At 35.2% G+C, this 26532-nt stretch overlaps 1 protein-coding gene across 1 annotated transcript in view; it reads left to right on the top strand.

Moving 5' to 3' along the window:
* The window catches only part of NCAPG2 (non-SMC condensin II complex subunit G2), a 50183-nt gene that overhangs the window by 4903 nt on the left and 18748 nt on the right, over window positions 1–26532 (top strand). Inside the window, exons 4-16 of the mRNA XM_063323860.1 lie at window positions 227–341; window positions 856–1013; window positions 1901–2035; window positions 7717–7811; window positions 8673–8742; window positions 9353–9439; window positions 11975–12070; window positions 16932–17057; window positions 17957–18136; window positions 19181–19333; window positions 22722–22944; window positions 24203–24357; window positions 24840–25013. Of these exons, the coding sequence (XP_063179930.1) occupies window positions 227–341; window positions 856–1013; window positions 1901–2035; window positions 7717–7811; window positions 8673–8742; window positions 9353–9439; window positions 11975–12070; window positions 16932–17057; window positions 17957–18136; window positions 19181–19333; window positions 22722–22944; window positions 24203–24357; window positions 24840–25013 (1767 nt within the window). The remainder of the gene's footprint in view (window positions 1–226; window positions 342–855; window positions 1014–1900; window positions 2036–7716; window positions 7812–8672; window positions 8743–9352; window positions 9440–11974; window positions 12071–16931; window positions 17058–17956; window positions 18137–19180; window positions 19334–22721; window positions 22945–24202; window positions 24358–24839; window positions 25014–26532) is intronic.

Here is a 26532-nt window from a genome sequence, read left to right as displayed (position 1 = left end):
CTGAAAGCCATTTTCAAACTTCTTGAAATGGATGTACTTTCAAAATCTATGCTTTTGCCTATTTTTATTTGATAGGTTTTGGGTGCCAGTATACTCTTTGTTCAAAATGGAAGTATAATAGCAATTCAGCTTTGCTCTGCGTTGCTAAGGTTTATTGCTTGTCATCATTCTCTTCTGAGTATAAAGTAAACTGCAGAATTGTTTCCTCAACATTGCTTTCTTTCAGAAACAAACTCTAGCTGTGATCCAAGGAGTGGCAGCTGTAGTTACTGCTTCCATACCTGCAGTGGATGAAACTGTAAACTACAAAGCTCTTCTAGAGTGTGTTTTTATATTAAATGGTGCGTACTTATCTGTTACAGAATACAGCATTATACTGTTTTTTTAGCAGATGACTATACTAGGCTTTTTGTTTGACCTGACTGGCCTATGGAACAAAATTTACAGGAGAAAAGTTGGTACTGATGTGAGTTCTTATTTGAGAAAAAATTAAGGGAACGTTTACTTAAAAATCAGTTACACAATTTAAAATTTGGAACTTAAGTAGTTTTCTTTCTCCCAGCTGTTTACCCAATGATAGATAACTTTCCTTATTCTGTAGCTTATAGTGGTTTTAAGGCAAAATGTAAGATTGTTGCTAACTTCAGTTCGTTCTCACTGATCCAAAAACTTGGCCAAAACCTTAAGAATTAATATAGCTGCCTAAATGCTCACAGTAAGAATAAGCCATTAAGATGTATAAATGTGTCACGAACTAGTTGATTTTGTGAGGTATAGTTAGTGTACTAACAGAATAAAGTTTCACAGGAATAACTTGCTTCATTGCAGTAAATAATTACTTTATTACTGTTGTAGGTATTCTTCCTGCATCACCTGAATCTGAAAAAATCCTACAGCGTGCTATCCAACATATATGTGAAATGTGGTGGGAGAAAGGACTGGAAGGGAAGGAGCAGCTAGGGAAGACTCTGTTTATTATTCTGCTAAGAAAAAGCCTGGCTAAAGCTGCTACGGTATACTGAAGTTATATTGACTTTTAGGTTATTACTGAATATTCCAAGAAAGATTATCCCTCCAAAATACCTTTTATGTCAAGTTACTTGTTTTTCATGTCATAGTTCTTCTTAACTAATGAAACCTAGGATGCATGTTGGTTCCAAAGTGTCTTTATGGTGTTGCTTGCATAAGAAACATGTTAAAATGTTGCCTTGTTTATAACAAACTTTAAAGATTTTTGGCACCGATTTCACAAGTGAACTGGGTTTTTTTTACTTTCTTTTTTTACATTCTTTTTTTATTTATTTCTGCACTCATTTATGAAGTCCAGTGACTAAGGTTTAAATAGCAATTAACTCAGTTAATTCAGGTTTTAAGTACTATATTCAGCTACTCATAGAGACTTCTTATGTGGGAAGGTTCATTCTGTTACTTTGTATCTCTACAAATAACTTCTCTTATTGTTCAGTTAATGGACTGAAATTATTTTTTTAAATGTGTGAGTTATTTACAGTATTGTGGCATACAGATTTTGCACTAACCCAATAAATATCTCCCTTTCTTACGTTTATCTTTTATTTTTTCCTGTTAACTGCTTTAATTGTATAAAGTTTCAAAAGTGGAATAATACAGCTTTCATCTGTCTTGCATGAAATAGCAGCTTGCTTTCTGTACTTAAGCATGTCTTCAGTTGTTGGAAGTCAGTATTTATGCAGTTACGCGTATTTTTGTAATTTTTCCTAATGATGCAGTGAAAGTCAATTAATGTTCATAATTTTACAATCTGAAAATCTTCTATCTGCAACAATGCATTTCAAATTCAATATCTAAAATCCTTTGAATACTTCTTCACATTAAAGCTGTACCTAATTCACTTTAATATGGGGGCTTTTTCCCCTGTCAGGGTGCAGATATTGTTCGTCTATGGAATCTACATCAGACATTACTTTGTTTTGATTACGATTCAGAGGAGAGTAATGAAGTCAAGGACTTGTTGCTCCAGTGTTTTATGAGTGTAAAACACATCAAAAAAGAAGAGGTAAGCAAACTTTTGTCTTACTGTGATTTTATGTGTGTGGGCTTTCGTTACTTTTAATGGTTTTGCATTAAGCCTTTTTTTACAGTACAGTAGGCAGCAATGCAAGATAAATCAGCTCTGACTCCAAGGTATCAACGGCTGATCTTTGTGTTTCATTTGGAAACCCTTATTCCTATTTCTGACATAAATATAAAAGTATATGTCTAAGTTATCACTCATGTTTGCGTATCCTGAAGTAATAACAACCAAGTGCTTTGCTTCCAGTGCATGTCCCTCACTACTTAAAAACCATTCCCTGGTATAATTCTCTTCTTTATAGCAGTTTTTCATTTATTGGAGATAGATAACTTTAGCAAAATAATTTCCCTTCTAAATGATTGCATTTAGAAGATTGCATTGCCATAGTCTGTTTTAAAAGTAGTATAAGGAGAACCCAACTTTACAGCAAAATGAGAATTATTTTATTTGTCTACCTGTATTTCTCTCGGTGAAGAATTACTGTATTTGTAGTTTTTAGTGTGCATCAAGATAATAGTACCCAAGCTTTCTTTCTGGTTAGGTGACAAGACAACCTGACATTGGCTCTGAAGTTCTAACTCCTCCTTGCCTGTTTAAAATACATATTTTCCCTTTCATGGAATATATGAACTTCTGTCATAAAATGAGCTCTGAGGCTGCTGTGTGATTGTGGCATTATGGGCATATGGGGTTTTAAAAATGATGGTAGGGAGTGAATTAGATGAAATGTTTGACAGACCAGGTTTTGGATAACAGCCACTAAAATTATTTTTTTTGGTTACTTATTGTATTTTAAGATGTTTTGATTAAAATTGTGATGTACTAAGGCAATGTGAGAGGTGTGAAAGGAAGAAGAGGAAACACGCGTGGAAAGAGGAAAGACGAATAAGACTTTATTGACTGATTTTTGTATTTGGTTTCATGTCCTAAATGTAAAATTTCATTTTAGATCATTTTTTGTCCTCTTGAAAAAGTATGTTTTATGTATGCATCCTTTGTCACAGTATTTAAAGTGCCTTAGCTGTGTTTGATTCTGTATCAATAATTTTATTCTGTTTTATTTGAACCTACTGCATCACTTCTAATATTTCATATTTGTATAGGCACAGTAAATAATTGGGAATTATATATTTAAAATGAAACTGCTATCTAGGCTTCAGAAACAATTTATTCCAGTTATTTGTTTTTTTTCTTCCTCATCTTGTGAGATTTTTAGTAGAACATATGTTAATTACTACATGTAAGTTTTTTCTAAAGAATCTTTGGGTGAAACAGCCTTCAGTATGAAACTTCTTACATTTTGCAGGGAAAAAAAGCAGTAATATCAGACTTGGTACTGAATCTTTTTCCTAGCATATCAAAACACATTCCCTTTGCTTCACCAGAATATGCAAATTTGGTCATACTTTGCACATATACTTTTCTGCCCAAGATTTTGTTCTTCCCCTCTCCTCATGATTTCTGTTCTCTCTAGATTTTGTCATGTTTTCTTTTTTCATATGCCTATCTCTTTCTAGGTAGATTTAGAGAATGCCTTATTGCACTTTTTGCTCTGGCCTATGATCGTTAGCGGTTTAAATCCTTAATCCGGAGTCCTTAGCTTTATGGCTAGAAGGATTGACTGAAAGTAGCAGCTCCCAGCTGGGAGCTGAATTTACATTCTGTTAGTCCAAGCATTCCTTTATGATAAAGGTGAATGATGTAAACAACTGTTCACAAATACGGACTCATATTGATTATGTCCAATCTTCTCAGCAGTTCTTTCCATTGAAGTACTAGTACTGCCTGACAGGCATCAATTCTGAGTGCTGAAAACTTTGAGTGGGCTTGGGGAGCATTCTTAATTTCAGAAAATACCTTTTTAATAATACAAAACTTGAGGTCTGTTTATTAGCCTAAACCTCTTTACAAAAAGCTACAAAGGCTGTCAGTAGAGCTGAGAGGTCAATAGTCTGTTGCCAGATTCAGTTCTGGACCTGACCTACTTATTAGATTATGATAGTGGGTAGCACTTGGTAGGGTATCTCTCTTTTCAGGGCTTCCAGGACCTGAAAGAGCTTCAGGCTCTTCATCTTCAAGCCTGATAAGCTCTTGCATGTAATCAAGGATGCTTTGTCCATTCTCAGACTTTTTGTTAATTTTAATCTTTTAATCTGTCTATTTAAGAACTCTCTAGGTTTGGTTTTGAGTTGTTTTTTTTTTTGTTTGTTTGTTTTGGTCCCCCCCGCCGCCCTCTCTGAAGAGTTTAACATGGGAGGGGGAGGAAATAGTAGTTGCTTCTCCTAATTCTTCTGATTATTCCCAAGTAAGTTATGTTGATGAACATTAATGTTAGAATTACAGAGTTTGAGGTTGCAAAGGACCTCTGGAGACACTAGAGGTCCAACAGTAGTGGTCCACCTCTAGTCCAACACTCTTGCACAAAGCAAAGTCAGCCAGAGCAGGTCGCTCAGGGCTGTGTCCACCTGGGTTTTGAATGTTTCCAAGGATGGAGACTCCACAGCCACTCTGGGCAAGCTGCTCCAGTGTTCAATCACCCTTATAGTGAAAACAAATTAAAAAATTTAAAAAAAAAATTCCTTATATTCAAGGGGCGTTTCTTGTATTTCAATTTGTGCCCATTGCCTTTTGTCCTATCATCGGGCACCACTGAGAAGAGGCTGTTACCATCATCCTTACATCCTGTCAGGTATTTATATCCATTGATAAGATTCCCCTGTGCCTTATCTTTTTGGACTTACCAAGCCCAGCTCTTGCAGTCTCCTCTCCTATGAGAGATGCTCCAGTCCCTTAATTGTTTTTGTAGCCCTTTGCTGGACTCACTCCAGCTTGTCCATATCTCTGTTGTACGGGGGAGCCCAGCACTGGCCCCAGCACTCCAGATGTGCCTCACCAGTGCTGTGCAGAGGGAAAAGATAGTGTCCCTTGACCTGCTGAGGGAGTTTAGTTTTAATGACAGCCCACCTCATGTGCATTCTCTAATTTCCCTGCCTGGCTCATTTTGCTAATGGTATATTTATTGTAGCACCATGTCTAACACACCCACAGTAGCTCTGCTGGACCTTTTTCTTACATTCTGTCTATTTCTAAAATGCTAATAGTCTTAACCAAATATCAACATGACGTATGAATTGCCTTGTGATGAAACTGAACTCCTATATATCAGTGACAATATTCCCTTTAGTGCCTGCAGGCTTGTTCTACAGTTTCTGAGAAAAGTATACCTAATTCTTTTTAGAGTACACTTCCCAGAGCATAGCACCATAGCAGCTTAAGCTGCTGTAACTCCAGGTTGCGATGATCCTGTGTTGCAATTGGCTAGAATTCCTGTTTTCCTCTCCACAGTACGAATGCTCAAGCAGCGATGTCATGGGTTGATTGAAGTAGGTAGCTGATCAGTTTTTCTTCTAGTAAGATTTTTTCAGCCAGATTAACTGCCTGGACTTGTTCGTCATATGCAAGGATGAAGAGAAGGGGAGGGTCAGGAATGCGATATCCTGGTTCTAGATCAGATTAAGCTGATGTGGAATTGCACATTTATGCCTCATTGCAAGATCAGGGAGTTCAGTTTTTCTGTCTTCCCAGACTGTGCTATTCAATGCACAGTAATATTTCTCAAAGGCTTATTTTCAGGCTGCATTAGTGGAGTCATGCTCTGAATTTATATCTCTGTGTGATTTATGAAAACATTCTTTTTCATGTGGGGTTTCCAATCAAACAACTGGAGGGCCATGCAGAGCATATATTACTGTGTTTTAGAAGTAGGCCTATTCTACCCTCTTCTTCCTTGCTAACCTTCTGTGTGTGTATACACCTGACAAAGTCACATGTACTATATTCACAGGCACAGCAGTGCAAGACGCTCAACACTCTTTTAATGCATTAACCCCAAAGATGACAAGTTTGCAATCTTATTCACCTGTCACCAGTTTACATCTCATGATACTAAGAATCTTGATAACAGTAATTGTTTCAGATCCATTGATCAGAAGCAGTAGATTAAATTAGATGCACTTACTATCATTTTCAGGATCGGGGTCAATCTGTTGAAATCTAAGGCAAAAAAGAATTGGTTGAACTGCTGAAAGCTACTTTGTGACTATTCTTCATCTGTCTTGCTGCTGGGATTGTAGAAGGTGAGATGAGTTTGAATTTGGACTCATCTTTGCCTTGTTGAGGCAGGATCTGTAGGTCAAAACTCCCTTGACCTTTTGGTTTGCCAGGGATGTTGATGGAAGAGTGCACCACTGGGACTCAATATACATATTATACCACCAAAGTTGGAGATAAGTGGCTTTTTTTCATTAATTTTTTTTTCCTTTTTTGGTAGAAGAAGCTCTTATTGACAACAGGAAGGATTTTATCAGACCTGTAGACAAGGGTCTTGACATTATATTCAGCTTTGATTTTCACGGTCTCCTAAACTGCTTCTTGGCCTGAAGGCATTTAAGCTACCAGTTCCACTAAAGGGCAGTTTCTGCCCATATGCTTCCTTCTCTCTTCCCTACTCCATGATATTTCAGCTCAAAGCGTGTCTGGCATTATCAGCCATATTTTCTCTATTAGGTCAGAACATAACTGTTGGTCCACCTCTGAACAGAATTGCCTTTGAAGCTCTGCTAACTCTTCAGTGCGCCTTTTAAACTTCCGCCAATGTGCTCTTTACTATTGCATCTCCTTATTAATTTTCCTGAATTATTTGTGACTAGAAAGCTGACACGTGCAAATGATCCTTACAACTGTCCAACTCACCCTTATGTGTGATTAAACTTTTCAAAGTCTCAGAAGCTGGATGCCTTCGCTTCATCTGTAAGATGCGCCAGAGTAAGGTTGTCCGCACAGATAGCGTGTAAGGCTCTAATTCTTTATTTCTGGAAGAGCAAGGGCTTATTTCCTCCATCCACAGCCTTGCACTGCCTTTTCTTGCAAAAATCGTGTTGCTCATCAAACTTGTCATCATCATTTCTAACTTGCTAAAATGGAAGAAAACTAATTCAGGAAAAAAACTGAATAGTGGGTTGTTTTTGTTTTTTTTTGTTTTGTTTTGTTTTTTTTCTGTTTTCATGAATTAAAGCAGCTCCAGGAGGCTTGCAATATTATTTTTCATGAGGCAATAAGAAAGGAATTGTCCTTACTAATCGGGACATTTATTTTCCTCAGTGGCCCAGCTGTTCTCTGTGGCTTTGTCCAAAAAATGTTTCTGTATCCAGTGCTGGCAGAGTTGTCATGCTATTTTATTTGTACCTTCACCGTCATTACAGTGTCATCCTGGAATGACATTGCACTTGAAAGAGTTCTGATGATGCAGCCTTGATGAGGGTCTGGAGTTGCACAGTCCCTTACCGTTACGGAATACTACTTGAAGTCACACCAGAACAGAATGGACATTGAAAAAAATGCAGGCAGATATGTATCCACATGTTCACTTGTTTTGCGTTTTCTCTACAGTATAAATAAGAGTAATGCTTGAATTCTGTTTAAAAATTAAGAATCTTAATATTTTTTTTCCTGCAACAATCTCATCTACGCTTTTTAAAATTAAAGGTGTCATTTCTTTTGATCTTTAAGCTTTGTATTTATTGATTTTTGAGGTGGCTCTTAAATTGTGTATTCCTCTGGGGTTTGACTTCCCTTTTTTTTTTTCTTTTCCCCCCTCCCAACAGGGAAGAAGATTCTTGAGCTTTTTGTTCAGCTGGAATATAAACTTCATTAAAATGATCCATGGAACTGTTAAAAACCAATTACAATTCTTTCCGAGGTACGCATCACAGTTAGAGTTCTTAATGATCGTTAAGAGCTTGGCTAAAATCTTGTTTGTTTCATACTCTCAAATACCTAGTATATTGATAAAATATATCAGAATCCAGACACCTTCACATCTCTCAATGTAATTACCATATTGTTTTAGCAACTTAATTTAATAGTTGCTCTGCACATACCTATGTCTACAATTATAGATGTAGGAAAATGCTTATTTAGCATTAGGTAAAGTTAATGACTTCCACATAAATTGTGCTGCATTACTTGCAGTGTTTGTGTAAGAATTGCAGGTCCATTTCTGCTTCTGTAAGGTGTTTTTTGTTTTTTCCTATGAGCAACCTCTACTTTAAGTTGGTAAGACTCTATATAGAGGCATTCTAATAAGTAACTTGCAGGATCATAGCCTGAGAACTTGAATGATGAATGAAAAATGTGGATTTTTTTTTTTCCTTTGATTATTCAGAGAAATAGTACAGAAGTAATTCTTCATATTAAAATCAGAGGCTTTCTAATGCTTTCAGTTAGAATAATGTATACTTGTCCATCTTTATAAAGAATTTAAGATGATAATTGTAAGATAAATGCTAAAATGTCTGTGCTAATGTTTTGACTTTCCCACTATAAGAGATATTTCCTGTGTTTTTTAATAGTGCTCTGGTTCACTAATTAACAATTAACTTTATTTTTCTGTAATTACCAGTGTAGACTTTCAAGATAATCTCTTCTAGAAATAACGTTGATGCACAGAATTAAGAATAATGTTGGTACTTATCAAAAACTTCATGTTGTTACCTTTATGAATTGTACATAGGTATGGTTAGGATACTTGCTTGACAGTGTTTCCCATGTGTTAATACAGATCCTTGGTGGAATACATTTCAGAAGTTTACTTCAGGGCCTGGAAGAAGGTGTCAGGAGAATTCCTAGAGGTAATACTATGCTTGACATTTCATTTGGATAGTTTTGAATTTCAAGGTGGAGAAGATACGTGACTTTTCAGCCTCAGAAAGATTCCTAAGCAAGCTTTAAGGAATTATTTCCCTAAGGAAAGGGCCTCTTCAGCATTGTCAAGGAAAAACAGCATATCATGCTTTGAATGTTTGCCCAGTGCGATCAGCTTGGTTGCATTTAAACACTTTTAATTCTGCTGCTGAAATATTGGTTCACACAACTATGCATATACACACTTTTTTCATAAACGCATTAGTTATCCAAGTTATTGAAGCTTTTATTCAGTATGTGCAAGTCTATTTATTTGATAGCTTAAATATTTATCTAGTTTTTGTGGATTTCCATGAGATGATCAAAAGTACAGTTACAGCATCAGAACAATGCTACAGCAAAATTTCAGATACCAAATAATTCTTATGTGGAGGTCCTTTTGAATTTCTAACTTGGCTTTAAGGGCCAAACAGAAGAAATAATATCAAAGACTATTTTCAGTTGTTTGTTTTAGAGAAAATATAAGTTGCTGCACAGTCTACAGTACTTATTGCTTTATTGTTTGTTAATAGCAGCATGTATGTGATTTTACTGTAGATACTTGAACATAACTGCATTCAGGACTTCATGCATCATGGAATTCATCTTCCCAGAAGTTCTTCTGTTCATTCTAAAGTTAGAGAGGTAAGTTCCTGTAAAGCATGACATGAACTAGTAGCGTCAAAATCAGATCAGTTACTATAAAGTGGAAAATTTCTATTTCATACTAAAATAGTATACTAGGTCTGGCTGGAATGGAATTACTTTTCTTCACAGTAGCCCATATGGTGCCATTTTGGATTTGCCAACTAAAACTGTGTTGATAACACACCAGTGTTTTGGCTGTTGTTGAGCAGTGCTTGCATGGTGTCAAGACTTTCTTTTCCCCACTCTGTTTCCCTAGTGAGTAGGCTGGGGATGAGCAAGAAGTTGGGAGGGGGCAGAGCTGTGACAGCTGACCCAAACTGACCAAAGGGATATTACAGGCCATATAACATCGTGCTTAGCAATAAAAACTAAGGGAAAGTGGATTTTGGGGAGGTAGCCACTGCTTGGAGACTGTCTGGGCACTGGACCACTTGTGGGAGGTGGTGATTGCATTTCCATCACTTGTGGGTTTTTTTTGTCCTCTTTCCTTCACTTATTAAACCATCTTTGTCTCGACCCATGAGTTTTCTTGCTTTTCTCTTCCCCTACCCCAACAGTAGGGGAGTGAGTGAGTGGCTGTGTTGTGCTTGGGCGAAACCCGCCACAAATACTTACTTAACAAATAGCATATTCTGAGAAATAATATTAAACCAAATTTTAAGAGGAACCTGCTTATAGTTTTGCACCAGATCTGTTTTTGGTGCTCGAAAATAGAAATATAAGGGGATTTTCCAGACTGCCAAAAATAGTTTTTGCCGTCTGTTGTCTAAGCTTTTCTTTACCTAGAGAACTGACCTTTCCGTAGCTGATCACAAGGATAAAAAGTCATAAGCTCCTTGAGGCAAATTTAGTAGATGGGTCTGATATTAAACTTGTTTTTTCTTTTTGTTATATGTGAAGGCATTGTATATATGTTTATAGGGACAAGCCTTGATTCATTTACAGATTCTTATCGTCTGTCATCTGTGGCTTTTATTCATGAGCAAAACCTTTGAAGCAGAATGAGAAGTGCACTAAGCTTTTCAAGTCAAGGCATTTGCATTTGATCTATGCCCTTTCACCTTCCATGCTTTCCCCCAAATATATAGAAGCTAGAGTGTATAGTATGTGAACTACACAGCTTGATATATCAGTATATGATCCTATATTGATTTTTTTTATTTGGTTTGGGTTTGTTTTGTTTTTAATCAAAAAGAAGTAGATTCTCGTATCTGTAGTGGATTCCCTTTTCCACTGGTTCCCGGTTGATAGAGTAGGCTTGACAGGGCATTTCATGTTTTTTCAGATTCAGAAGCTAATGATCTGGAAAGACGACTGTGATGTAAATAAATCTGTCTTTGAGTTGTGAAAGAAGTGGGTCTTGGAATAAATTTGAATGATGCACTCTTTTTCAGTATGAAAGAATTTGATTTAAAATAGTCCTTTAGAATCCAGAAGTTCCTGTAGCAATTAGGAGAGTAACCAACAACAGTCATTCACTTGAGCAAAGTTTGGGCTATTTTATTGAAAAAGTAGGGTCAGGGTAGGGGAGAAGCAACACGTACAACTCTCCCTTCTGAATTCAAAGTTCTGATTATAGAACCCATGTCCATTTCGGAAATATCTGATACTCACTGTACTAATGAAAACTGTTACAAAACAGTACTGACTGACTATTAATCCTGCGTTAGATCCATCGTTCTCATGTATAAATAAGAGCTACGTAGTCTCTTATAAATTATACCATGTCTTTACTTCAGTATATTTCAAAACTAGAGAAAAGAGATTCTTCCACTATAGGTATGGTTTTTGTAGATGGTATTCACAGGCTTCCCTGTTTAGCTGTAGCTGTGAATATCTGAAGGTATTGACCACTAGAGGATCAACTTCTTTTCAAACTGTCCAGTGTTTCGGGTGGAGGAATTACATGATGTCCTTCCTTATATTCTGCTCTTGTCTTCTACTTTCCCTTTTTGTCTGTATAATTCAGATACAAAAATAAAAGGGGCTTTAGCTACCTAAGCACAGTTCTGAGTCACAAGGAGTGCTGATACTTGCTTTTCATCAATGCATAAAAAACCATATTATGTTTGTAGATTTGTATTTGGATAACCCTAGTTACCAAATAATGTTCCTTTGTTCTTAACAAAGAAATGGCTTATTTATCTGTAGTTGATAATTACATGTTTTTAAAGTATTTCTGCCAGCTACTTTAAAAATGGGAGTTTTTTACTGCAACAAAAAATGAGTGGTTGGTGTGAAACTGACACTCTAGCTATGATTTTATTTCTCAGTTGTAGATCTTTATACAGATTTATTGAATCCATAAAGTTATAAAATATTATATTCATTAGATCTATTTCTCTTTTATGATTTTTGAGACTTAAATAAAATATAGGGTCAATTAATATATCTAGTTTTATCATTTTTCATAGTATGGAAAACTCTTTGGTCTTATATAAATGATGAAATGAGACAACTCCTGCACATGTCTTGAATGTAGAAAGCACTCTTAAAAATTTTTTTGGGGATTGGTTTGTTTGTTTTTCTCAGATGCTGAGTTATTTTCATAAACAAAGTAAAGTTCGTCAAGGAGTTGAAGAATTGCTATACAGATTGTATCAACCTATCCTTTGGAGATCACTGAAGGTAATTATCCTTTTCAGAAAATAGGATTGTCTTTCTCCAACTACTAAATTTTTGGTCCCTCCCACATGTTCTATTTTTAATAATTGTTTTTAAAACAAAATGTCTACAGAAAACAATCAGTGTGTTTAGCATCTCAGATGCAGCAGAGTAAATTTGTAATTAGGCATAATTTGCACAACAATATTCTAATTTGTTAACATAATTTACTTCTATAATTCAGTTTTATTTACAGGTACATGCAGTGCCTTCCAGGATTGCAGTAGACAGTGGGACTAACACTTTAGTTTGGTATTCTCATCTTCTCAATTCAGGAATTTTGCATAACTTTGTATTCTATTTTCCAAGATCTTTATGGAATGATTAGTGTTTTATTAATCAGAGCCAGAAATGTTCAGAGGATGATTTAGTCTCACCTTCTGATTAATTATCAGCCTTAGAATACAGCTCAATTAATTTATTTAAGTATTATTATTAATTATTAAAAGTATTATTAATTTAAGTATTATTCTAGTTTGACTCTATATACAGACATTCATGCTGTGGGTGTGCTTGTATCAAGCATTCAGAATGAAATTTCTAACTTCTCATACTTTTAAGGTGTGTGTGTCTTCCTGTGGATTGCATGCACAGGCTAAAGGGTACCTACTGCAGTTTACCAACTCATTTACACTCTATGATTAAGACGAACCAAGCTTCCTTCTTTGTGAACAGCTTTTATTTTGTCGGAGGTTATGAAATTCCTCACTGAAGTGAGAGCATACGCATACCACTTGTTACAGCCAAATTAAGTGCTGCTAAACATTTACTGAAGTTTCATTTACTGATTGATAATATAGCATCTTCTCTAGCCATGAGAGAAGTATTTAAAAACCATTACAGTTGAAAGTATTCAAAACAATTATGTTTAAAATGGATTTTATGAGTTACAGGAAGGAATAGAGAGCTATTTGTTTTCAATAGAACGCCATGGTAGGAGTAGGAAGATGGACAGACCAGTCCATCTAGTCCATCATTGCTAGACCAGTATCTTGTTTGGCCTGACATTAAGGGTCAGATCCTGTCCCTTTAGAATTAATATATAAACAAGGATCCTTCTGGATGAAACATATGTTCTCAGTGTAAGAGAATAATAGCCACAAAATATGGCTTGCTTTAATTTCTACATTTCTGTCTCTAAAATGAATAGGGTTTTTAATTGATTTTTGATAGCATAGCAAAGTTCCTGACTAGTAGCTCAAAACCAACTCTGGAGTGGTTAGCAAAACATAGTATTCTGTTGTTAAGGGAGTTGCTCTCTGTAAATGGAGGCGAATAGTTCACTTTCCAAAGCCCAGGACTTAAATCAGATATAAGACCAGAGTACTTCAGATCAACATTCTGTCAAACTTTATTAAATCTGCATAGATTTATTTGAAGAAATGTAACAGAAAGGTATGGTTTGAGGGGAAAAAAGTTAACTATTGATTTGCAGCAAGACAGTGGGAGAAATTCCTGATTCCAGAAGTGGTTCAGATTTTTAACAGTTGCTATTCATAAGGTTCACATCACTAATGGTTCCGTTGCTAGAACAAATCTGAATTTTAGAAAGATTTTTTGGGTGGTTTTTTGTTTGTTTGTGTGTGGGCGTTTATTGGGGGTTTTTTTTGTTTCATTTTTATCTTGACAGCTTCTACCTATGTAATTAAGCACTTAAAGCTTAGACTTATCAAATAGGTCACAGAGAATATGTTTTAATACAGAAAAATAGTCCAACTGTTGTGAATGTAGATTTCAGAATGGTAAAGGGAGGATTGTGAAAAATTGAATGCCGCAATTATATGAATCATATAATGATTCAGTGCAAAGAAAGATTCTGAATTCCAAATGATTCAGTACCATATTTGTGATTAGTGAAAGGAAATATGTGACTTACCGTCAAAATTTGGCACTTTATTTTCGTATAGGCCACTGTCTTGCTGTGTGACTTTTGTATGGTTAAATTTTGTTTTTCATACAGTACTCCTGAAGTATCTGGCATTTTTACGATAACTTGCTGTCATTCAGAATCACCAGTAGCTTTAAGATACAGAACTCTGAAGGGAAGATTATAGTTGTCCTTACTGATATGGATTCTCATCCAAAGCTTGAAATGTCAGTTTAATTTTAAATAACTAGTTTGATGCTCCTATTTTAGCCAGTGTGCAAATCCCTAATCTAATATAGTGAAGAATAAATCTTGTTCTAGAACACTGGTTATAAAGCAGAAAGGGAACTCTTAGAAGGACCTCTTTATCGCTGCTTCTCGCAGAAAGGGGAAAAAACTCAGTTGTAAGAATACAAATGATTCCAGAACTGTTTGTGTTGAAACTATTTGATTTCATCTCTGAAATCTTTAAACTGAGAATGCATATTTGTAATGCATAATTTTCTGTATCTTCTCTAAATTGCTTGTTTTGCAAATACTTAGATTGCACAAGTTTCTCTGTGGCTTTTACCTACGCATATTTTATAGCCTTTATGCAACTTTAAGTTTTTATAATATAAGCCCTTATGTAACTTCATCTTTTTTCATTACTTTATTATGAAAAGTAAGTCTCATGCAAGCATAGCAGAGACAGTTGTGCAGTGATTGGTTATTAGTATAAGAAGCTATAGAAATCTAAAAATACGGATATTTATTGTGAGATAAGTAGTGATTAAGCTATTTCAAGCTCGAAAAGTCAAGAACCACTCCTCCAGGAATTCAAGCTGTTGAAGGAAGTGATTCCTTTAAAGTATCGTGTTTGGTTGGGTTTTTTTTATCATCACACACCTTTAAACTAACTTTTACTAGGGAAAACCAGCATTTTAAATAATTGGAAGTGAATTTCAGGACCTGTAACACCAGATGAAACTTGAAAGAAAGCTCTGAAAATTAATTGAACAAAAAAATTAAAATATTGTTTAAAAGGTCTCTGAAAGTTCCTCAGAATAGTACAAGCATAAAGGTAAAGAAACATTAGTCATTGAAATAACTGCAGGCTCCTCTGCCTGGAAAAGTCAGTGTGGAATAAAATAGAATATGAATGTAAAGTCCTAGGTTCTACCTCTGTGAAGACATTTACTCTGTTATGAGCTTGAATATGCAAATACATTTGGGATAAATTCCAATTAATTAAGGCAGGAGTTTAAACTGTGGGTACTCAGTTCAGAATTAAAGTGAGCTTAATGGAATTCAGTGTAATGTGCTTAGGAAGTTTATGAAAATTAACTTTCTGGAATGGCTGTGGTAGACAAGGTCTAGGTTATTGCACAAAAACATATTTGAATTAATTTTCACATGAAATATTAGTACAGAAGAGCTATTTCACCCTGAATTCACATATTAGCTTGTTATGCATTACTACTTCAATATAGACAACATCAAAGTTAAAGGATTTTGTACAGCTTTATAGGATTGAAGACTTATAATCTTTTTAGTTTTGGACTGTATGTATTATCCATGATAAATAAAGTAAAGCACAAGTCTCTAAATAAAGAATGTATATGTGAGCTTTATTTGCCTTCGTAGTATTAAATTTCGAATTGCTGTTAATTTTGTTGGCTCAAAGAATTTGGATTTTTTTTTTTTTTTTGGCTCTACCCAGAGATGTGACCCACCGTAGGAAGATTGGTCCAGACGGGAAATACAAAATAAATTGTACATTAAGTAATTGTTGCTCATTTCTTTTGTGTTTTTCTGTTTTTATTTGCTATTAGTTTATTTAGTTCTAAATTATTACATGGTTGTCCTTATTTTTCTTTTTCCTGCCTTTGATCTCAATGTCCCTTATGACAAGGGAGGAAAAAAAATTGGATGATTAGAGTAGTCAGAAGGTTCCCTGAACTGTCTCTTATCTTCCTGCTAAAATTAAGCCTACTTTGCATGGTTTATTAGACTGCATATATATAATCTCATATATATACACACACATTTGTTTGTTTTAACTTGGACTAAAAATTTCAACAAAATTCTTCCTTCCAAGAGGAAGTGAGCAGAGGCTCGTAGCATTGCACTGCTGTCTTTGATCAATAAAATGTAGTCTGATGTTTAGATTTCAGGTTTCTCTCTGAGATACCTTGGATTTCGTCTTTTCTCATTTCATTGCCTGCTATCTTTTTCTGTCCTTTAGAAGTCCACAGAGCTAATTATTTTTCGCTGACTGTCTAAACATAGAATTTTTCTTTACATTTTACAGCAAAATATATAGTGTAATACACTGAAAACTATTACAAATGGTAAAATGTCTGAGGGTTATGAGGCTTGCCTTAGATTTTTGAGGAACTGCCTGGAGCTCAGAACATGGTCCTATTACTTACGTGCATAGATGCAGAACTGAATATGCTTATGCTGGATACGTTACTCTCCAGGCTTGCTGGTACTTAGTTTCTAAATACTGTTTTCTTGAAGAAATAAGCTTGAGCTTTTCAATTAAATCGCCTGTCTCTTGACAGGCAATTTAATTAATTAAATCTGCTTGAATTCAAGATTCTTGTGTTCTGAAGAGGAGCTCTGAGGTGACCAAGTGAAAACCAATTGCTTTTAATTTATTCAGCATTACAGAGAGCAGAAGGGCTCTGACTGTGACTCTTCAGGGTCATTGAAGCTGATATGCCTTGAAAGCTGATTGTACTAATAACTGAGGTTTTACTGAATGGGCAAAAATGTAAGATAAAAGAAAAAAAAATCATATGTTACTATAGGTTCTTCCATAAATTTAAAAATTCATCTCTTCTGTCTACTTAATTTAAAATACTAACTTGCTAAAGTGTTTTGGAGAGCAGTATTTGACAGGATATGCCATTTGATATTAAAAGTCTGTCCTTACTTACTGAAAAAATATTTTTTCCTTCATTGTAACAGGCCAGAAACTCAGAAGTTCGATCAAATGCAGCATTTTTGTTTGTTGATGCTTTTCCTGTTCGTGATCCCAGTTTTAATGCTGAAGAAATGGACAATGAAATTCAGAAACAGTTTGAAGAACTCTTTGTGAGTTTTAATGAAATTAAAATGTTTGAAATGAAACTTTCATCAAAACTAACTCAAAAATAAGATGGTGATGCAATTAAAATTTATGAAACTTTAGGATAGTATTTACAGGGAAACACAGTCTTGTGATGCAGAAAACGCAAAAATAATATTTTATATTTCTGTAGTATGTTGACAACAAATGACATGCATCATTTTCAACTCTGAAAAGGAAGTGTTTGGGATTGTTATACATTATTCTGTGAATGAAAGATGCTTTTGAAAGACTAGATGCATGAGTAATGATCTTGAATCTTACTTAACCTAGTATTGGTGGAGAGCTTTACATTTAATATGTAGGCATTCAATGGAAGTTTGGTACTGTATTACTAAATACTTTTGAAATTAAGTATAATGCAGATAACAACCTAAAAAACTCTTCACCAGTCTAGATGGGTGAGAATGGGCATAGTATTTCATTAAGAAAAATGTTTGGAAAATCCTGAGTGTTGTCTTTCAATTATCTGATGTTTACATTTTTAATGAATTTCAAAGTTTTTATATTGTTGCATAGGAACAGTGGCCGGTGTAAGCTCATATATAAATAGAAATCTAAATATTCTTAATTACATCACAGATGTAAGACTTAATGTGAGCTCTTTTTAAAAAAACTATTTCAAAACTCCAATTAAAAAAAATGGCCAATATTTGTCTTAATTTTGCTTCTGATTTAAATGTCCTAGTTTGCTTCGTAATAAAATGCCTTGAGGGAATGTTAATATTACATTTCTTTCATAGTATGACAATTTGTATAATGATTAAAAGGTAACGGAATGCTATTTGTTTATGATAGGTCAATGTCAAACAGCAGTAGAGTCACAAAAATGCACATACTCACATTATTCTTATGTTTGTTTTAGAGTCTTTTGGAAGATCCTCATCCAGTTGTCCGCTCTACAGGGATACTCGGAGTTACTCAGATAACATCCAAATACTGGGAGATGATTCCTCCAACAATTCTTGCTGATCTGTTAAAAAAAGTAACTGAAGAGTTGGCATACGATGTAACATCTGCTGATGTTCGATGCTCTGTTTTTAAAGTAAATCTTTTTTTCTAAATTTAAAATCATGATTGTCATTTTTATATTTTACTTGATGCACTATTTTCTAGTATAGGCCACTTAAGGAAATTACTTATTTTGCAAAATGACTTATGCAGTAAAGTTCCTAATACATGCGAGTGTTGTACACGTTTTATAAAAGCCACACATTTGGGATGAACAAATGCCTTCTAAAATAGTGACTGTTTGGCTTTGTTTCTCTTTGCATTTCTAGTCTTATATGTGTTGGTTGGACTTGATCATTTAGTTATTTTAGCTATTAGAAGTTAAGCTTAGACTTGAAAATATATTCAGGCGGATTCCAGTATGTTTCTGTGTCAATGGTTTTAACCCATCCCTAAACATGCACAATGATGTTAGGATTTTGTATCCCACTTGGTGATTCTGAGGTTTGGATGAATGTAATTGCGTACTGTTCCTCTGGGAATGCTGGCCTCCTGTGCATTGCTCAGTATGTTAAGATTAGTTCATCTACATCTTTGTGGCATCTGGTAAATAACTAATAGCTTGGAATGAAAAATGAACTCCCTAAGCAGTATTTTCACTTAAAAAAATTGTGTATGTGTAAATTCAGCATTCATTTGGAGCTATCGTCATGTTAATCCTCACTTGCTCCACTACAGCTGCATGGGGGTCTGTACTGGATAAGCAGAAAGTGCTGATTTAAAAATAACTTGGCAAAAAAAGGATGTATTTTTCATCTGAAATCAGCGTAGTTTAGGGAGCTGGTATTGCTACCACAAGAAATACTTGGCACTGTGTCCTCAGGTAGAAGGCAAGACGGTGGCCTCAGTATAGATCTGAAGCTGCTTTGTCTGAAATGAGTTCACTGGAAATATGAAATAACCATAGCAATTTTTACTAAAGAGTATTATGGGAAAAATACATAGGGACAGTGTCTGTCCCTACTTAATATAACTTTAGAAGTGTCATGGTCCGGTTCAACAATTTCTAGCTACATCTTTTTGCAAATCTACTCATTAAATTTATTTAGTTATTTAGCATAATCTTCTTTTATTGCAGTGCCTACCATTCATTTTGGACAACAAACTAAGTCACCCATTACTGGAACAGCTCTTGCCAGCAGTCAAACACAGTCTTCATGACAATTCAGAGAAAGTGCGAGTGGCTTTTGTTGATATGCTGCTGAAAATTAAGGCTACCAAGGCTGCTAAGGTAGGATAACTGACACTTCATAAGTATCAAGGAGGTAAGATGTTTATTTAAAAAAAATAATAAAAGTGCCTTTTGAGACTACTTCAGTATTCCTAAAAGGAAAAAAAAAATGTGTTTAATGTAGTAATACTGTTAACTTCAGTTTTTCTCCTCTTCATATATTTAAGTATATAATTGATTTATTTCCAAGAGTTGTGGATTCTGTTGCTGGTAGTCACTTCTGTCCATTTGAAAGGTTTTGATCCAAATGTTAGGTAGTAGTATAGAAGTACTTCTTTCCAGTAATTTTGTGAATTCTAATGAAATCCTTGAAAAATCTTCTAAAATAAAAAAAGAAATTGCAACTAGTCCTGGTGCACTTTCAGCCTTTCTGTAGCTGTGCTTCACAGAAAAATTAAGTATGTGAGATAGTGCTGTGACAGAGATTTTTATAGACATGCTAGAAAGTTTGCTTTTTAGTTGAACCAAGTACGCTTTTCTCCTTTCCCTCTTGCCACGATTTTTGAGTAGTTTGGGATGATTACTAGGTCCAGCGGCCTTTCTGTGCTCTACTGCTTTTTTTGGTGGCAGCTGGCATCCCAAGCACTCAGCAGACCTTTTTCTTGGCGCGTTCCTCTCTTCCCTGCCCTCTCCTGGCCGTGCCAGGGCAGAGCAGTCGGTCCCACCACGCTTCCTTCCAGCGGGCTAGCCCAAGTCAGGACTCCTTCACCTTCTAAATGTTTAATGCCTTTACCGAATTGCTTATTTAGATTTATTTACCTATTCTTATAACTTCTATTTGTCTTTTGTGGGCATGCCCTTTGGGATTTTGGTATCTTTTTATAGTGATTTTGAACAAACTTTGCATTCTTATTTAGGGTGATACTGTCCAGCCTTAAGCATTATAGCATCTTTGAGCTCTTTCTCCACTATCTGCTGTTAATGTTTTCCTATTTTCAGTTTTATATTTTGTCTCTTGCTAAGCCTAACTATTAGGACATGCTTATCTTGTGCTGGGCACATAGACTGTATGAAGTCAGAGGTATGTGTCTCTATTGTTCAGGAGAGAATTAAATAAATGCTTGGTTTGTTAGACTTCTAAGGCTTCAGTGCTCAAGGAACATACCTGTCCCTAACATGAGAATTACCTACTTGCCAAATGTATGCATTGCAGCTTTGGTGACAGGACCTCAAAGAGATTTTATTGAGATTAGACCACCTCAGTACCTTCCAAATTCCCCAAAATATGCTCAGAAGACAAGTGGGAGGTGATTTCAGAATTGAGGGCTTTCAGCTTTTTGCACACAAATTCAGGATAAGGATTACAATAATGCAACAGCAAGTTTGGTACTTCCGTAATACATATGTCAATACATTGATTAGGCAAGTCCACAGAAAATGTGAAATGGAGACAACCACTGCAAGTACAAGGTATTATCATTCAGACTGTCAGCACAAAAGGTTTGCTTCAGGGTTCTAATAACGTTTGCAGATCTTCTTGAATTACAGTGTGCAGCTGTGCCTTTACTTAGACAATTGGTTCTGGTTGTTAAGATTATTGGAGATAACTGGAGGAGGCAATTCAGACTTATAAATAAGCGTTAGTACTCTAAAAGATAGGGGTTTTTGTCTGGAAGTTTCTCCTTCAGTGGTTTCTAAAGCCAGGTTTTACCAGGTGAATCTGAGGTAGAGTGGCAGAAGTATCGCTGTGACACTGGACCTCACACTGATGGTGCCTCTGTGTTAGGAGATACATCACTTGGTTCACAGAATCAGCAGAAACAACAGATCACAGAACTGTTGTTCTGAACTTGCTGGCCTCTGAAATCTTAATCACCATTTCTATTGTATTCTTGTGTTATTATTTATTATTTTAAAAATACTCAGTAAGCATATTCCCCTAATAATCTGTTTACATGTAATTTTTCTAATCTTTTAATGTCTTTTTTAATATTAATTTCTACAATACTCTGTAACCTCCCAGACACTTAGTACTTCTTGTCCTGAGTTTTAACTCTTCAGAAGATATGATATAGAAGTATGATTTAGAGGACTGACACCTATGGTCATGAATTGTTCTGTTAGTGTCAGTTATCTGTATAGTAAAATACAAACAAGCATTTTTAACTTGTATTCAACATCAACAATGCTTTCAATCGTTTTTCTTTGTGTACAGTCTTTTAAAAACAAGTTATTCATGCTGCTCTTAAATGTATAAAAAAATCTTGTTTGAAAGTTATTTGTCATTCAGTATGAAAGTTCAAGCAAACAATTTTTTTGGCTTTCCTGAATTATTCTGAATTTGCTGCCATTAAAGGCAGAGGAAAAAGATAATTCTCAATTTCAGGGATGGCTTTTTTAGGTATTAGTTCATTCTTTAGGCATAATGGGTATCTTCCATCGAGCCTGTGCTTTATATTTATGTATTAGAAGACTCTTATCTTCTAAAGAAAAGATCAGGTTTACATAAAAGAAAAAAATTCCTAGTAAGCGTTAGATGTTTTGCAGTAACTTCCTATTTATTTAAAAAAATGTATTATGTATCTCTGGTAAGTTCTGGGATAACTTTGATGCTTGTTCCAAGAACTGACCTTTTATGGTAATTCTAGAAGGGCTGCTCATAGTTTGAAACCACAGTAGAATTAGCTGCTGCAAATATTTCTACTCAAGAATAAAACAATATTTTTCAGTGCCAAGAAACTCTATTTTTTGGGTGGGTTTGTTTTTTTGGGGTGTGTTTTGAGGTTTTTTTGGGTTGTTGTTTTTTTTTTTTTTTTAATCCGGAAGTGCACAGCCTAATTCAAGATTTTCTCACAGAAGTTACAAATGTGAGTGATATCACTGCTGGCATAATGCGCTGTTTATTTCTGAATTTCATAACCTTCAGTTACTGTGTTAAAAATAAGCTAGAGCTCTGCTGACAATGGGATGCACATATGATTTAGGATGGTTTTGGAAAGGGTCCTGTTCTATGCACATTTTTAGGATGTGTAGGTAATTTGGTCCTACTTTGTCCTATGAGGAGAATATGAAACATGGCACATAATGAGAAATAATTATATTTTGTGTTGATACCCTTGTGGAGTAAACAATTCTTCCCTATACCTATGGAATTGCATTAGTATTGCAGGTATATTGAGCTGGAATCGCTCAAACCAGAATTTTACCGCTCTGTCAGAGATACCAGGAGGTTTAGAGGTGTGTCAGAACAGTAAAGTAGCATTGTTGCAGCAATATGTGACCTCAAGAAAATGCTGGTATTTTGGTAAAAATTAAAAAAGCTCATGCTTTTCTGGAAAATGCTATTTATATTTGTTGAGACTTCTCATATGGACAACACTTAAAAGGTGATTGTTTTTTCCTCTTTATTTTTTTAACTGCTGTAATATATTTTTCTCTCTTTAAAAAGTTCTGGAAAATCTGTCCCATGGAGCATCTTCTGGCTCGTCTTGAAGTTGATTCACGGCCTGTGTCACGACGCATAGTGAACCTCTTATTCAACTCTTTCTTTCCCACTAACCAACCTGAGGATGTGTGGTGTGAGCGCTGTGTTACACTCATCCAGATGAATTCAGCAGCAGCTAGGAAGTTCTACCAATATGCTTATGAATATACTGCCCCTACCAATATAGGTAAAGTACAAAACCTTATGAGTCTTTGGAAATACTAATATCACATCCTGTAATTGCTTTTTAATTTTTTTCTCTAACAGTGGTATGTTGTTGCTAGCTCTTTTGTTGTTAGTATGATACTACTTTGTAGGTTTTTTCAGTTCTTGGCACCAGCAATGAACCCTGGTGACAACAGTCATAACCCTTTGCAGCAATGAGAAGACCAAAGCTTTTTGTTTCCTCTCTTGAGTGCAGTACTATACTCCCTAGCAGGTGTTGTTATCTGGTCTCTCTTTTATTCTTTCTCCTCACGTGGACCTTAAGACTATCTAATATCTAAGTTGATACTTATTTATCATGCAAAAATAGTGAAATAAAATACCCTGGTGTCTCAAATGATTTGATATCTTTATGTGGAAGATTATATAGAAGGTGAAAAATATTTATGTCCGATAATCTGATTATCTGAGATTTGTGGATCAGTAGTATTTCAAGTTGCTCAAACAAAATCTAAAAAGCTTTCCTTCCCATTAAAAGCTTCAGAAATATTCAGTGAAGAGGATATGTACTGCACAGAATATAGCTTTTTTTTATAAAAGTGCTACTGAACCAAGTAAAATCAGGAAAATTTTGTTTCAGAGGAGTTCTGATCGTCTAAAAACAAAGTAGCCAGCATGGAGAGACTTGGGTAGAATGCCCAAACTGTTGCCCCTTGACAGATTGTATCACCTTGTTAGGGTACTTTTGAAATAATATGCACTGGTATATTTTAGCTAGTCGTACTTTCACCAGAGTGGACATAATCCTTTCACTTTTATCTAGAGATGAGCTTCTTATTAAGGAATGCAACAGTTAGGCTACTACATCTTTTATAAATCATTGGAATTGGCATTGGAGGGAATGTATTATTGAACGAACATAGGTCGTTAATAGCTATGCCAGCTGAATGTAGGAGTTGTGGGAGCTTCCTCTAATCCTGATTTGATAAGCTGGTAGTTGGGTTTGGGGTTTTTTTGAGTAGACTTTTTTTTAACAAAATAAAATTATAGAACCTGGTGATAATGTTACCATTTCTTCTTCGTACTTGAGGATATAAAGCATTTTCACATTTTTTCCATTTCCTTTTACCAGGAAATTTGGTACCTTTTTTACTAGTTATTTCTGGTTCTGTTGCCTACTTTTCATGCTGGCTTTCCAGCGTTACACTTAAAAGCATTTATTAGCAACGTTCTTAACAAATAGTAAATGTCTAATTTATTCTTATTATATTCAAATGTAGCTAAATTGATGCTTACTATTCGGCGCTGCTTGAATGCCTGCATCCAGAAAGCAATGAAAGAGAGTCTTCATGATAGCGATGATAGCGATGATGATGATGATGATGATGATGATGATGATGATGATGAAGAAGAAAGTGAAAAGGAGAATACAAGTGTAAGGAAGTCCACTTTATGATAAGTTCTGGTAACTTTTTTTCTGTGGTGCTTAATCTAAGACGTGGGCAGTTAATGATACGACAGAAATCTGAAGGAAAGCACTTGGGCATCCATGGAATCAGAAGGGGAGAACTGCCACTATGGTGTTTTCATGGCCTGCAATAGCAGAAATTTGGTGAAGTAGCTAGAATAAGATAGAAGGAATATGAAGCATATTTTAAATGAATACTTCCCTAATTCAAGTACTAATTAAAATTGATTTAATTCTGCAATTAAATTATTCAAAAAAATTAATGTCGCAAGATGACTCAAGTTATATAGAGAGAGTAAGAATGAATCGTGGAGTTCATGTTCTATGACAAACTCAATGCCTCTGTGAAAGGACGGAAGGATTTTCAGGTTTTTTTTGAAACCTTATTTTAACCTAAATTTATATTTGAGAATATAATAGGCAATATCATCCACGTGTTTGTATTTCAGGTCTTGAATAATGTGTTGTCAATAAACGATGTGGCCAGCATGGCAAGTTTATTGGAGATTGCTGTAATTCTCTGGAGAAGTATTCAGAAAGCACTAGATCACAATGAAGAGGCCAAAGATTATGCTATCAGAAAATTTGCTTCTGTACTTCCTGAATATTTTAAAGTATTTAAGGTAAAGAAAGCCGAGGTGTTCCTGTAAGTGCTTAGCATTTTCTTCAGATGCTTTCATGTGTTATGTCTTTTATTTATTTTCATGGCATTAAGTATTCTTTTTCATTGTTGCCACAAACCATAACAATAGCAAGTTTCTTGGAATTCCACAAATGGGTAGAAGCTATTCTCCAATTGCAAGGTCTGACTGACGAACCATTAGCTAAATAGTCAACACACAAATACTTGTGCAATAAATTGCTCTCCTTGTAATGTTTTTATACTTTTCTATTCTTGTGAATGTTTTTGGAATTTTTGGAAATCAGTAACTGAAAATATGCCATTGCAGAAAAACTACTCAGTGTAGATGAGAGTCCACATTTTTTTTTTTTTTTTTTTTGTTCCCCCCCTCAAACCCCTCTACTACCACCACTTCTTATTGTGATCCAGCTGCTGGAACAGGCAGCTGAAGCAGCTGAGGCTCCTTTTTTCACTTTCTTATGTTTGGTTTCTGTTAATTTGATTCTACTCTGTAATGATCTTTTGATGCATTTATTTATTGTTTGGGTTTGATATAACAATTAATTAAAATCAGTCATTTTCAGTCTGCTTGATCTTTTGGTAGTGGCTAATAGTATCTGCTGCACCCTGTAGTGCATTTAGAAGGATTATCTACTGGACATCTTCTTTTTTTTTTTTATTTATGGCTTTTATGTTGAAGTACACTGAGTTGTGCTGGCTGTTATACTTAACAACATTCGAGTTTGCTTTAGATATGCAGGGAGTGGAAAGCAATTAATTGCTACATAATATTCTGCAGCACAAATATACCAAATGCTCTCTCTACCCTGAAAGCATTTGGAAGTTTTCAAAGACATTCCAAATCTTTTTTGGTAGAGGATGTACCATCCCTCCTGAAAGGTTCTGGTGAGCAGACAAGATAACCAGCTTTAGCAAGCAACCTCTTTGACTTTGGTGTTCTTACAGTGAGTAAGCAGCTTGGATCTAAAAAGACCTGTCATCAGAGGCTTAGTTTCTAAAAGACTACAGATTGAAGCAGCTTGTCTCTTTCCTGAAAAGCTACAAATATGCTTTTAAATGTACTTTGAAAAATCATCTTTAAAAGGCTTTAGCTCTCCAAATGTCTAAGTAGGTAATAATTTCATTTGATTGTATTCATGAAGCTTGGACATACAGTATACAATTTTTGAAGAGCCTTTCACATAGATTGTTTTCTATATAATCTGAGTGAAACGGTGTCATGGTCTAGACCTTGTGTGTTATAACAACTTGTAATGCATTTTACATTAACATTGTTAGATAAGCACCCTTTCCTTTACAGTCTGTCTTACACATTTCTGGTAGAAATGAATATTCATTTAAGGCACTAGTTACTTGAGAGGAATTAGATGGTGTCGTGATTGTGCAATTAGGTATTAGCCTCTGCTAGAGCAAATGTAAGCTAGAACTGTTATTTCTTTTGCAATGGTTATTAAGCTAATGGAGCCATAATTATTCATGGTGGTTGTTCTGACGGTTCG

Source organism: Chroicocephalus ridibundus, chromosome 2, assembly GCF_963924245.1.
Source record: "Chroicocephalus ridibundus chromosome 2, bChrRid1.1, whole genome shotgun sequence".
Taxonomy (NCBI): domain Eukaryota; kingdom Metazoa; phylum Chordata; class Aves; order Charadriiformes; family Laridae; genus Chroicocephalus; species Chroicocephalus ridibundus.
Note: the sequence above shows the minus strand (reverse complement) of the source record. Positions and strands in the feature narration are given on the sequence as shown.